Raw genomic sequence first — 14,031 nt, forward strand, 5'->3', positions numbered from 1 at the left:
GATTTAGTGTTGTCCAATGAACAAGATATAATAAGAGAACTTGAGGTAAAGGAACCGCTTGGAGGTAGTGATCATAATATGATTAGTTTTAATCTGCAATTTGAGAAGGAGAACGTTAAATCGGAAGTGTCAGTGATGCAGTTGAACAAAGGGGACTATGAAGGCATGAGAGGGGAGCTGGCCAAGGTAGACTGGAAAGGGATCCTAGCAGGAATGACGGTGGAACTGCAATGGCAGGAATTTCTAGGCATAATCCGGAAGACGCAGGATCATTTCATTCCAAAAAGGAAGAAAGATTCTAAGGGGAGTAGGTGGCAACCGTGGCTGACAAAAGAAGTTAAGGATAGAATAAAACTAAAAGAAAAGATGTATAACACAGCAAAGAGTAGCCGGAAGCCAGAGGATTGGGAAACTTTCATAGGACAACAGAAGGAAACAAAACGGGCAATACGGGCTGAAAAGATGAAGTACGAAGGGAAGCTGGCCAGGAATATAAAGAAGGACAGTAAAAGCTTCTTTAGATATGTTAAGGGGAAAAGAGTAGCAAAGTCAAATGTGGGTCCCTTGAAGGCAGACATGGGTGAAATTATTATGGGCAACAAGGAAATGTCAGAAGAGTTGAATAGGTACTTCGGATCTGTCTTCACTAAGGAAGACACAAACAATCTCCCAGATGTACTGGAGGACAGAGGATCTAAGGGGGTAGAGGAACTGAAATAAATTTTCATTAGGCGAGAAATAGTATTGGGTAGGCTAATGGGACTGAAGGATGATAAATCCCCTGGGCCTGATGGTCTGTATCCCAGGGTCCTCAGGGAGGTGGCTCTAGAAATAGTGGAGGCATTGGTGATCATTTTCCAAAGTTCTATAGATTCAGGATTAGTTCCTGTGGAATGGAGGATAGCTAATGTTATCCCACTTTTCAAGAAAGGAGCGAGAAAGAAAACGGGGAATTACAGACCAGTTAGCCTGACTTCGGTGGTGGGAAAGATGCTGGAGTCAATTATTAAAGAGGTAATAATGGGGCATTTGGATAGCAGTAAAAGGATTAGTCCAAGTCAACATGGATTTATGCAAGGGAAATCTTGCTTGACTAATCTTCTGGAATTTTTTGAGGATGTGACAAGTAAAATGGATGAAGGGGTGGTAGTGCATGTAATGTATCTAGACTTTCAGAAAGCATTTGATAAGGTCCCGCATGGGAGACTGGTGACTAAAATTAGAGCACATGGTATTGGGGGCAGGGTGTTGACATGGGTAGAACATTGGTTGGCAGACCGGAAGCAAAGAGTAGGAGTGAACGGGTCCTTTTCAGAATGGCAGGCAGTGGCGAGTGGAGTGCCGCAAGGCTCGGTGTTGGGGCCGCAACTGTTTACCATATATATTAATGATTTGGAAGAGGGAATTAGGAGCAACACTAACAAGTTTGCGGATGACATAAAGCTGGGTGGCAGTGTGAACTGTGAAGAGGATGTTAGGAGGTTGCAGGGTGACCTGGACAGGTTGAGTGAGTGGGCAGATGCTTGGCAGATGCAGTATAATATAGATAAATGTGAGGTTATCTACTTTGGCAGCAAAAACAAGGGGGCAGTTTATTATCACAATGGGGTTAGGTTAGGTAAGGGGGAGGTGCAGCGAGACCTGGGCGTGCTTGTACACCGGTCACATGTTGACAGAATGGTGCGGCTGGAGTTGTATACTCTGGAATTTAGATGGATGAGAGGGTATCTTATTGAAACGTATAAGATTATAAAGGGTTTGGACACACTAGAGGCAGGAAACATGTTCCCAATGTTGGGGGAGTCCGGAACCAGGGGCCACAGTTTAAAAATAAGGGGTAAGCCATTTAGAACGGAGATGAGGAAATACTTTTTCACCCAGAGAGTGGTGAGTCTGGAATTCTCTGCCTCAGAGGGCGGTGGAGGCCTGTTCTCTGGATGCTGGATAAGAGAGAGTTAGATAGAGCTCTTAAAGATAGCCGAGTCAGGGGATATGGGGAGAAGGCAGGAACGGAGTACTGATTGTGGATGATCAGCCATGATCACATTGAATGGCGGTGCTGGCTCGAATGGCCAATTGGCCTACTCCTGCACCTATTGTCTATTAAATCTACCAGTGAAAAAATAATGTTTTTAATATGCAAAATTTATCATAACAGTGAGCACTCAATACCTTTTTTTTAAAGATAACTCCTCCTCCATCACTGTCTGAAGCATTGAAAGAACTCTTCAGGCAACAGGAAGTCATTCGAATGAAGCTTCGATTACAACACAGTATTGAACGGGTACGGTTTTGTTAAATTTCTCTTTTAACTATGAATCTGTCCAGCATTTTAGAACATATCTGAAGGATTTGCTTGAAATCAAATCCTTCATTTAAAATACCTTCCAAAAATGTGGCAGCATTTGCTTGTTTTCAATATTATATTATGTAGGTGATATAAACCAGAAACTGTACCTGCTTACACAACTGTCTATAAATAAACTTGAGAATATAATGAGATGGATGGATTTTTGTAGGTGGCAGCTGCACATTTCATTCGCTGACAGACTAGACTTTCTTGCATGCTTTGAATAGGAGTTTGTTGTGATGAGAAAATATTTTGGCACACCGCCCTCTGCAGGGGATCTGAGAACAAAATTAACAATGTCTCTCCTTACCCAATCGTGTTTACGGACGGAACTCACATAAACAATACAGAGCCTGAATCAGGCGGCTTCTTGTTATCGAGAAAGCTAAATCAAAAGGGAGAGAGAATTATGGACGAGAGAAATAAGAGAGAGATTGTAAAATTATCATTTCTTTCTTTATCTATTAAAAATTGTAAATAAAACTACTATGCTTATAAAGGTGAAGCTTCAAATCAGTAAAGATGTTTGGCAGTAATAATATGTATCACAGATTTACAACTTTACTTACACTGGAATGGACACGTGTCTATTTTAGAAAATCAAAAAATGCAGATGCTGGAGCCCTGAAGCAAAAAATGCTGAAATATTCAGCATGTCAGGCAGCAGCTGTTGAAAAACAAACAGAATTATATTTGTTTCTCTTTTTAACTTTAGTGTGTTTAGGGTATATTATGATGCAAATATGTCAATATAAACGTCATTGATCTATCCAGTCTCTCAACAAGAAACTGATACAGTCCAGCCTTTAAATGCAATTGTACAGTTGTCAGAAGCATGGTCAGAAATCCCGGGGGGGTACATCCCCCCCTTCCCCCACCACATGTTTTGAGAGGTGGGGGACAATCCCCCATGTTTTGTAATCCGTATTTTGAAATTTGGTGAAAAAAAATCTATTAAAAATCTGAAGAAGGGTCTTGACCCGAAATGTCACCTATTCCTTCTCTCCATAGATGCTGCCTCACCCGCTGAGTTTCTCCAGCATTTTTGTTGACCTTCGATTTTTCCAGCATCTGCAGTTCTTTCTTAAACATTAAAAATCTCCGCTCTCTGCAAGACAGTGGGGGTGAGACTGATGATCGAGGGTACCGATTGGACGGGAGAGACGTCCGTCAGCAGGCAGTGGGGTGGGGTGGGGGGAGGCGGGACATGATGATTCCACGCGATGATTGGAGGAGGGAGACAGAAGTAGGGGCAGGACTGAGGATAGAGCACGGTGATTGGAGGAGGGAGACATCCGGAGGCGGGGCAAGACGTCCTGGTAGAGTGAGGCGCAGGTAGCAGTGGCCCCGGGGGAGGGCAGTGGGAGAATAGGCACCAGGCAGCGGTGTGGCTGCAGGGCTGGGGCCTTGTCGGTGTCAATAGCGTTTTTAAAGGTGTGTGTGTGTGTTCCCTGTGAGTATGAGTAAAGGTGAGTGTGATTAAAGGCCAGGAAATTGTGTCCGCCCCATGTTTTAAAAGCGATGACTTGAGCCGACAGACGATATCAATGTCAGCAAGAAAACAATCCACACATTGAGAGAACAAAACCCCCATGTTTTGAGAGATGGGGGACAATCCCCCATGTTTTGTAATCCGTATTTTGAAATTCGGTGAAAAAAAATCTATTAAAAATCTGAAGAAGGGTCTTGACCCGAAATGTCACCTATTCCTTCTCTCCATAGATGCTGCCTCGCCCGCACCCGGTAGGCGGCGCTGCTCTGGCCAGCAGCGGCCTCTGCAGCCTGTCCGCGTTTTATTATTTTTTGTCTGTGTTTTTATGTAGTTTTTGTTATTTTATGTTGGGGTGTGTGTGTGTGTGGGGGGGGGTGGGGGTGGGGGTGGGAGGGGGGAGAAACTTTTGAATCTCTCCCTGCACTGGAGACCCGACCTTTTCTCGTCGGGTCTCAGTTGTCGTTGAGGCCGCAACGAGGAGCGACCTCCAACGGGAAGAAGCCGGGGACTCTGGTGCCGACTCACTGTTGCCGTCGCGGAGCTGGCCGAGACCGGAGCGGGTGGAGCGGTGGAGGAGCGCTGCTGCTGCTGCCGCTGCTGCTGCTGCTGCCGATGCCGCTGCTGCTGCTGATGCGAAGGCTGCTACTGCGGGTCTGCGGACGGCGGCACCGGGAGCCCGCGGATCCCTGGAGGGAGACCGCTTTTCGGGGCTCCTGCAACGGCGAATTCTCCCGCCCGTGTTGCGGGGTTGAAGAGCTCCTGGAGCGGGGCCTGACACCACTGCCCCGCGCGGCTGGAATGGCCGCGGGACTTTGCGAGCGCACACCGGGGGCTCCAACACCAAGACCCGGTGTGCGACCTCGCACCACCCGGCGTGGCTTCAATGGCCGCGGGACAATCGCCATCGCCAGCCGGGGGCTTTGACTTTGACTCTGACATCGGGGGGGGGGGGAGAGTGCAGTGGAGAGATAAGTTTTTTTGGCCTTCCATCACAGCTATGTGATGGATGTTTATGTAAAATGTAATTATGTTGTGTCTGGGGTCTATTTGTGTGTAATGTATGGCTGCAGAAACGGCATTTCGTTTGGACCTCCAGGGGTCCAAATGACAATTAAATTGACTCTTGACTCTTGACTCTTCTCTTGACAATCCCCCCCCATGCTCATCCATTCCACAGACATACAATACTCGAGCAATTGGAATTGTTTATCACTTGATTCGGTCATTGTTAAGCGCTTGTTAAATGTCACTATTAACATCGTATTAACACGATGTGTCACCAATTGTGTTTTGACATTCAAGTATTACTGAAGGTATGCACGGAGAATTTCTTAAAACTGTCTGATGTGGGGTACAATTACCATTTGAACTAATTGGACGTATTGGTGGATGGGAAAGCTTTAAATGGGTATCGGATTTAAACGGGTCAGGTCATTAAGGGCTCCGGTTGAACGGGTTTCCTGGCTGGCTTGCAGGTAAGTCCCTCATTCACGGTCACTCACGTTATTTAGTGTTTTTTTCCTCCCTCTCTCTCTCTCTCTGTCTCTGTCTCTGTCTCTCTCTGTCTATCTTTGTCTCTGTCTCTTTCTCTCCCCTCCGGTTGGTACTTCTGTTTGCCTTTATTTGCTTCAGTTTTATTTGTTTAAGTGTTATTTATCACATTGCAGCATTTGAAAGATTCAAGCGGGTATCAGACGCTTTCTAAGGGCTGAATCTGACCGTTCGCAGGGTCTTTCATTGCCAGACGCGGCTTAAAATCGGCTGCAGGATCTTCCATCGCCCCACGGTCAGGCAGTCAAAGTGCTGCGTCGAGGTGATCAAAGTTACCGAAGTTGAAGCCCCCGCCGGGCAATGGAAGAACACGCGGCCGATTTTAAGCCTCTCCCGGTGATGAAAAGTCCCACAAACGGGCCAGTTCAAGCCCCACGATTCGGGGCCGACGAAGCTGCTGTTGCTGGAGTTCAGAGACGGTCACCAATCAGGTCAGCTCCCGGTGCTACCATCCACAGGGCACATGGCCGAAGCCTCGTGTGTGTGCGTTTGTGCGCTTGCGTGTGGCCACAAAAAAATTGTGTATTCCCCCCCCCCCCCCCCCCCATATTTTGATAGTAATTTCTGCCCCTGGTCAGCAGATATTGTTCAATAGCACTGAGGATTGACAGCTACACTCTGTTTTTACAAGTTGTAGGCAAACTTGTACTGCCTGATAATGAACTAGCTAAACCTATTTCAAGTCAATTGAAAAATTGTTTGAACTTGCACTACTTCTCAATTGATAGCCTTTGTATAGATTAGGTGCCTTACTTTCTTTTGAATATATTCTTTGTGTTTACTTGCAGGAGAAGCTTATTATGTCAAATGAACAAGAAGTTCTGAGAGTCCATTACCGTGCAGCCAGAACACTAGCAAACCAGACTTTGCCTTTTAGTGCCTGTACTGTGCTTCTGGATGCAGAAGTCTACAACATGCCTCAGGACCCTCAGGTGCGTATAGTTCTGTAGGCATTCACCACCCTGTGGGGGAAAAAAAATGGCCCTGCATATCTCCTTTAAACTTCGCCCCTCTCCCTGTAAACCTATACCCTCTAGTATTTGATTTTGTTTCCATACCTGGAAAACGATATTGACTGAGTTCCTCCAGCAAATTTGAGAAATCTGTTGTCAGGGACGGGTAAAATAAATATTTGTATCTGGAACATCAAAGCTGTTCTGTTAGCACAGGTGGACATTGGCATTCAGAGATGCTATGCACTGATGTGGGAATCATGGTGTCACAGTAGGATTGCACCTTGGATGGTGCTGAAATACAAAGGCAACTAATCTCAGGGCAAGGAAACGATTTTCCCCAATGTTTTAGTTAAAAGTCTCTGAAATTGTTACTCATATTGTTGTAAAATCTTTGCCTCAGGGTGATGAAAACAAAACATCGGTGAGAGATCGATTCAATGCACGCCAGTTTATGTCCTGGTTGCAAGACGTAGATGACAAGTTTGACAAATTGAAGGTAAGTTTCCCCTTGGGAAATATTGAAGTACAATAAGTATATATTAATATAATGCTATAATACCTAAAGAAATCAATAGTCCAAATAATAATTTTAGGAGTCCTTATGCTTGTGAGTTCTCACTGGAAGAATGTAAGCTGTTGGGCAGTCAGAAATGAACCATATAACCATATAACATATAACCATATAACAATTACAGCATGAAAACAGGCCATCTCGGCCCTTCTAGTCCGTGCAGAACACTTACTCTCACCTAGTCCCATCTACTTGCACTCAGACCATAACCCTCTATTCCTTTCCCGTCTCTATACCTATCCAATTTATTTTTAAATGATAAAAACGAACCTGCCTTTACCACTTCCACTGGAAGCTCATTCCCCACAGCTACCACTCTCTGAGTAAAGAAGTTACCCCTAAACTTTTGTCCCTTAATTCTCAAATCATGTCCTCTTGTTTGAATCTTCACTACGCTCAATGGAAAAAGCTTATACACGTCAACTCTGTCTATCCCTCTCATAATTTTAAAGACCTCTATCAAGTCCCCCCTTAACCTTCTGTGCTCCAAAGAATAAAGACCTATCTTGTTCAACCTGCTCTGTAACTTAGTTGCTGAAACCCAGGCAACATTCTAGTAAATCTCCTCGGTACTCTCTCTATTTTGTTGACATCTTTCCTATAACGTGGCGACCAGAATTGTACACCATATTCCAGAATTGGTCTCACCAATGCCTTGTACAATTTTAATATTACATCCCAACTTCTATACTCAATGCTCTGATTTATAAAGGCCAGCACACCAAAAGCTTTCTTTACCACCCTATCTACGTGAGATTCCACCTTCAGGGAACTATGCACAGTTATTCCTAGATCCCTCTGTTCAACTGCACTCCTCAATTCGCTACCATTTACCATGTACGTCCTATTTTGATTTGTCCTGCCAAGATGTAGCACCTCACACTTATCAGCATTAAATTCCGTCTGCCATCTTTAAGCCCACTCTTCTAAATAGCCTAAATCTCTCTGTAGACTTTGAAAATCTACTTCATTATCCACAACACCACCTATCTTAGTATCATCTGCATACTTACTAATCCAATTTACCACACCATCATCCAGATCATTGATGTATATGACAAACAACAGTGGACCCAACACAGATCCCCGAGGCACCCCACTAGTCACCGGCCTCCAACCTGACAAACAGTTATCCACTCTGGTATCTCCCATTCAGCCACTGTTGAATCCATCTTGCTACTCCACTATTAATACCCAACAATTGAACCTTCTTAACCAACCTTCCATGTGGAACCTTGTCAAAGGCCTTACTGAAGTCCATATAGACAACATCCACCGCTTTACCCTCATCAATTTCTCTAGTAACCTCTTCAAAAAATTCAAGAAGATTAGTCAAACACGACCTTCCAGGCACAAATCCATGTTGAATGTTCCTAATCAGACCCTGTTTATCCAGATGATTATATATATTAACTCTAAGTATCCTTTCCATTAATTTGCCCACCACTGACGACAAACTAACAGGTCTATAATTGCTAGGTTTACTCTTAGAACCCTTTTTAAACAATGGAACAACATGCGCAGTACGCCAATCCTCCGGCACCATTGCCGTTTCTAATGACATTTGAAATATTTCTGTCATAGCCCCTGCTATTTCTACACTAACTTCCCTCAATGTCCTAGGGAATATCCTGTCAGGACCTGGGGACTTATCCACTTTTATATTTTTCAAAAGTATCACTACTTCCTCTTCTTTGATCCTCATAGTTTCCATAGCTACCCTACTAGTTTTCCTTACCTCACATAATTCAATATCATTCTCCTTGGTGAATACCAAAGAAAAGAAATTGTTCAATATCTCCCCCATCTCTTTTGGCTCAACAGATAGCTGTCCACTGACTCTTTAGAGGACCAATTTTATCCCTCCTTATCCTTTTGCTATTAATATAGCTGTAGAAACCCTTTGGATTTACTTTCACCTTACTTGCGAAAGCAACCTCACATATCTTCTTTTAGCTTTTCAAATTTATTTCTTAAGATTCTTTTTACATTCTTTATACTCCTCAAGCACCTCATTTACTCCATGTTGCCTATAATTATTGTAGATCTTTTTTCCAAATCGTGTCCAATTTCCCTTGAAAACCATGGCTCTTTCCAATTATTACTCTTTCCTTTCAAATGAACAGGGACATAAAATTTCACCTTTAAATGTCCTCCATTTCTCTACTACATTCTTCCCATAAAACAAAATGTCCCAATTCACTCCTTTTAAATCCTTTCGCATCTCCTCAAAGTTAGCCTTTCTCCAATCAAAAATCTCAACCCTTGGTCCAGTTCTCCATAATTATATTGAAACTAATGGTATTGTGATCACTGGACCCGAAGTGCTCCCGAACACATACCTCCGTCAACTGACCTGTCTCATTTCCTAACAGGAGTTCCAGCACTGCCCCTTCTCTAGTTGGTACCTCTATGTATTGCTGCAAAAAACTATCCTGCACACATTTTACAAACTCCAAACCATCCAGCCCTTTTCCAGAATGTGTGAATAGAAACATAGAAATTAGGTGCAGGAGTAGGCCATTCGGCCCTTCAAGCCTGCACCGCCATTCAATATGATCATGGCTGATCATCCAATTCAGTATCCCGTACCTGCCTTCTCTCCCCCCCTGATCCCCTCAGCCACAAGGACCACATCTAACTCCCTCTTAAATATAGCCAATGAACTGGCCTCAACTACCCTCTGTGGCAGAGAGTTCCAGAGATTCACCACTCTCTGTGTGAAAAAAGTTCTTCTCATCTCGGTTTTAAAGGATTTCCCCCTTATCCTTAAGCTGTGACCCCTTGTCCTGGACTTCCCTAACATCGGGAACAATCTTCCTGCGTCTAGCCTGTCCAACCCCTTAAGAATTTTGTAAGTTTCTATAAGATCCCCTCTCAATCTTCTAAATTCTAGAGAGTATAAACCAAGTCTATCCAGTCTTTCTTCATAAGACAGTCCTGACATCCCAGGAATCAGTCTGGTGAACCGTCTCTGCACTCCCTCTATGGCAATAATGTCCTTCCTCAGATTTGGAGACCTAAACTGTACGCAATACTCCAGGTGTGGTCTCACCAAGACCCTGTACAACTGCAGTAGAACCTCCCCGCTCCTATACTCAAATCCTTTTGCAATGAAAGCTAACATACCATTCGCTTTCTTTACTGCCTGCTGCACCTGAATGCCTACCTTCAATGACTGGTGTACCATGACACCTAGGTCTCGCTGCATCTCCCCCTTTCCCAATCGGCCACCATTTAGATAATAGTCTGCTTTCCCGTTTTTGCCAAACCTGGAATGAACCTGGAAGTTTCAAAATTACAGGGGCACTCTCCAACTATGCATTTCGTTGTCTCTGTACTGTACACTGACAATGACAATTAAAATTGAATCTGAATCTGAAAAGAACTTTAGGCCATGAACAAATTTGTTCATCTAATACTGACAGATGATTAGCATAGATTAAATAGAAAAATTCACAGTTCATTATCAACTCCATGGAGCCTTAACTGTTTGGTTCAAGTTTGTTTGTACACATATTCCCCTAGCATCTATGATCCTGGGGGGGGGGGGGTTAAATTATTACATAGATTGTAGTTGAGAATTATTTTTTTGGAATCGAAGTTGGTGATGAATGAACAAATAGATATGTGATGCAATTTATTTAGCAATATGACAGCTTAAATAAACTCCCAACAAAAACAATGTACTGAAATAAAGACAAAAAATGCAATAAATATTCAGCAGGTTCTGATGAACCTATTAATCTTGATTATCTCCACTGTATCTCCCTGCTTTCCTGAATATTTCCAGGACTTTCTGCTTTTATTCCAAATCTTCTTGTGTCTAGAACGTACTGTGTGAAATTTGAAAATGCGTTGCTTAATGAAGTCTGAGGCAAGGTCTTCAATTTTCAGAGTACAGGTCCATCACAGATTTCCTGGCAACTGGTGCCTTTACCACCACCCCCACCCCCCAATCCAGACAAAATCCTCCCCCCAGAAGCCCCCCAAAAAATTGGCTCCTAGGCTGGGTGAGGGAGCCAATCTCTACCTCATCGGGACTTCTGCTCCAATCGGCGGGTCGAATTTATCCCCTGCTTCCTGGGAGTTGGAATTCCGACCCAACTGGAATCAGCAGGTCGGTTTTCACGACTGACTTCCAAGGCCAATCGAAGGTTGAATATGACGCCTGTGGCCAGGGCTCTGAAACCCAAGTCTGGCCAGAGCAACAGATCCATTCCCACAACCAATTTCCACGGCCGACTTTGCGGGCCAGTATCTCAGCCCTCTCAAGGGCGTGACTTCCGTAGGTCTGGCAAAATGGATAACCTAGAAATGCTCTGGAAACTAGAGTGCTGGAAAATCAGTGGTGGACCTGTATTGTTAGTCAGTTTCATCTTACGATTAATTCTTCTTAATTCATTGCAGACATGCCTTCTTATGAGACAGCAGCATGAAGCTGCGGCAATGAATGCAGTGCAAAGACTGGAATGGCAACTTAAACTACAAGAGCTTGATCCTTCCTCGTACAAATCATTGAGCATCTTTGAGATTCCTGAGTTTTACATCCCACTTGTTGATGTTAATGATGATTTTGACTTGACACCAATATGATTGTGCATCTGTTCTGGATGTTTTAAGCTAGTGCTTAATGATATAGTTAGTCACTGCTGAATGACACAGGACAGTTGCAAATAGGCTTGTGTATTTGGTTCCAGAGCACTTGGAAGAAAAGTGAGGAATTGAGGATATGGGTGCGTGTGGTAAAGAAGGTGCAGTACCATTCCTGCATGATGATGTGAGATTCAGCACTAACGCACTGTGACTTCCCATCACTGTTTACCAATAACCACTACTGTTTTGCAGTAGTATAACAGTTGTAGCTGACAAATAGATGTAATTCCCTATTAATATTTGCCTGTAATTTAAAGTTTACAAGATGGGGGCATTTGCTACATTATGTTCGTACCAGCAGCGCTGGAAGCTGCAAGGTGATGGGGACAAAGATACTCTGTCCCCAAGAAGGAGTTCATGGTACAGTTAGAACCTCATCTTTGCACTCTCAGCTTGAGTGCTGCCTCATTTAAAAAATATTATACATTGGCTCCTAATATCGAGGCATTTCACCTTCCAAGTATAGGGATCTGTTTCTGGGTAACATTCTAACACAAACCCAAATCTATCTATCTAAAATACCATTTTCTTCATCACTGTGTGTATTCCTCACCATTCAAAACAGAAACTACTGCATCAAGAGGCACTTGCTGGTTTTGTAAATGTTTCAAGAATTAATGGTATTTAAAAATATTTCTGTTTACATGCCTGCACTTTGTTAAATTTAATCACCTTATAATTTTGAGCACTTCAGAGTCCTTTCACCCACAAGGTATAAAAACACTTTTCAGGCCTCTGAAACCAGGTGTTTGTCCCCGAGGGACATTTAGATACATCTGAATGAACCTTGAGTGGTCAAATGTTACCTTTGTCTTCGTAGTAATGTCCTTGTATCTCAAGTTGCTGGCAGTAACTGCTCTGTTGGAGTATATATTTGGATCAGCCAGCATTGTTGAGCATTTGGATCAGCCAGGCTCTCACATTTGGGCAGTTCAAACCATCAACAAAAAATTAAACTAAATGGGGCTTTTATTGGACTCATGCAGCCCAATGGACTATATTGGACACATCTTTCTTAAGCTAGCTGCTCTGTGTATATGTTTATCATTTGTTCAGTTTCTCAATTCTCTTTTCAGTGATAACTTGATAATTTAAAGCAAAGCATTCTCCAGTGCTATTCAATATCTTGCTCCACTGCTGCCAAATTATTCAGTATCACATTGCTTTATCCACACATCCACAGGTTTAAAGCTTCTGTAAGTAGCTTATTTCATGTTTTTTCCCTCTCCCTCATCCCCCTGGGATTCTTCTACATGTCGTCACTGTAAGCTACTCTCTGTCTGACTCCAAAGTAGTATATTATAGCTAGGCTCTAATCCATTTCCTAATAAGCAGATAATCATAATAAATTACACCTTGGGCCTTTTATTATTTTACTGCCATGAAGAGGCAAGCACTGTACTCTAATTTGAATTTATAGAGAACAAGCAAATTGGTTCTTAAAAATAAATTAATCCCATCATTCTTACTTCTGTTTTCAGGTCTGATCCTAGATACTGTACAAAATGTTTTTGTTTTTGGGGGTGGGGGGAATTCTGCACAGATGTATTATTTTGTCTTTTTTTTTTTTAAATAAGTTATTTTATACATATCATTGCGCAGATGTAAATAACATTGTATTTAACAATATTGTTTAAAATATGTATAAAGGAAATTATATAGTTATTTTGATTGTATAGCCCATTAATTGTCTAATGTTTCAATGGACCAAAGTTGCAATTGATAGTTGGTTTTATATTGATTGTAATGTGCCGTGGTTTGACCTTGTTTGTTAGGGCATGTGTTTGGTTTGCTTTCTACATTGCAGCAACTGTTCAAGATTACAATTACGATGCAATGCATGCGTTACCAGGTTATCTTGTGTCCTGTTCTCCTCCTCCCCTCACCTTACATCCTGAAGAAAAATCTGCAGCAGAACCTATTTTTTCAGCACAAATGCTTTTTGAATTATCGTTCTAAAAGTGTAAATTGTTTATTTTAATATTTACCTGTTGATTAATATGTAAATACATGTAAATATATTGTTAAATAAATTTTAATGGTCATGTTAATTAAATAGAGTTGCATCAATGGCTGTTCAAATGGAATGGGATTTGTTTCATTGTCTTTCGGTGTCTGCTTTTGAATCACAGATAACTAATTCCTATTTGTTTTGGTAGGAAGAACACTATTTTTAACTGCACTTAAATTTGTAAAGTTACCATTCCTTCGCTCCATAGATGCTGCCTCACCCGCTGAGTTTCTCCAGCATTTCTGTCTACCTACCATTCATTAATGATCGTCATTTAGGTTTGATGGACCTAAAAGTATTTTCTTGTATTGTACTTTGTTTTGTAATGATAATCCTTATCTAATAAAATTTGATTTCCGTAGAAATTGCATAGAATTTGCATAGGATTCAAGATGGTGATAATTCTGTCTGAAGAAGGGTTCCAACCCGAAACATCACCCGTCG

The 14,031-nt window shown here is 42.4% G+C and overlaps 1 protein-coding gene across 5 annotated transcripts in view; it reads left to right on the forward strand.

The window, feature by feature from the left end:
• The window catches only part of ankrd12 (ankyrin repeat domain 12), a 169,297-nt gene extending 155,651 nt beyond the window's left edge, over positions 1-13,646 (forward strand). For all 5 annotated transcript variants that reach the window (XM_055633933.1, XM_055633932.1, XM_055633934.1 and 2 more), the window contains 4 exons: positions 2,186-2,284; positions 6,182-6,325; positions 6,750-6,845; positions 11,331-13,646. In XM_055633933.1, the coding sequence (XP_055489908.1) occupies positions 2,186-2,284; positions 6,182-6,325; positions 6,750-6,845; positions 11,331-11,516 (525 nt within the window). In that variant the 3' untranslated portion in view covers positions 11,517-13,646. The remainder of the gene's footprint in view (positions 1-2,185; positions 2,285-6,181; positions 6,326-6,749; positions 6,846-11,330) is intronic.
• Positions 13,647-14,031: the final 385 nt, after the last annotated feature.

This window comes from Leucoraja erinacea, chromosome 4 (genome assembly GCF_028641065.1).
Source record: "Leucoraja erinacea ecotype New England chromosome 4, Leri_hhj_1, whole genome shotgun sequence".
NCBI lineage: Eukaryota > Metazoa > Chordata > Chondrichthyes > Rajiformes > Rajidae > Leucoraja > Leucoraja erinaceus.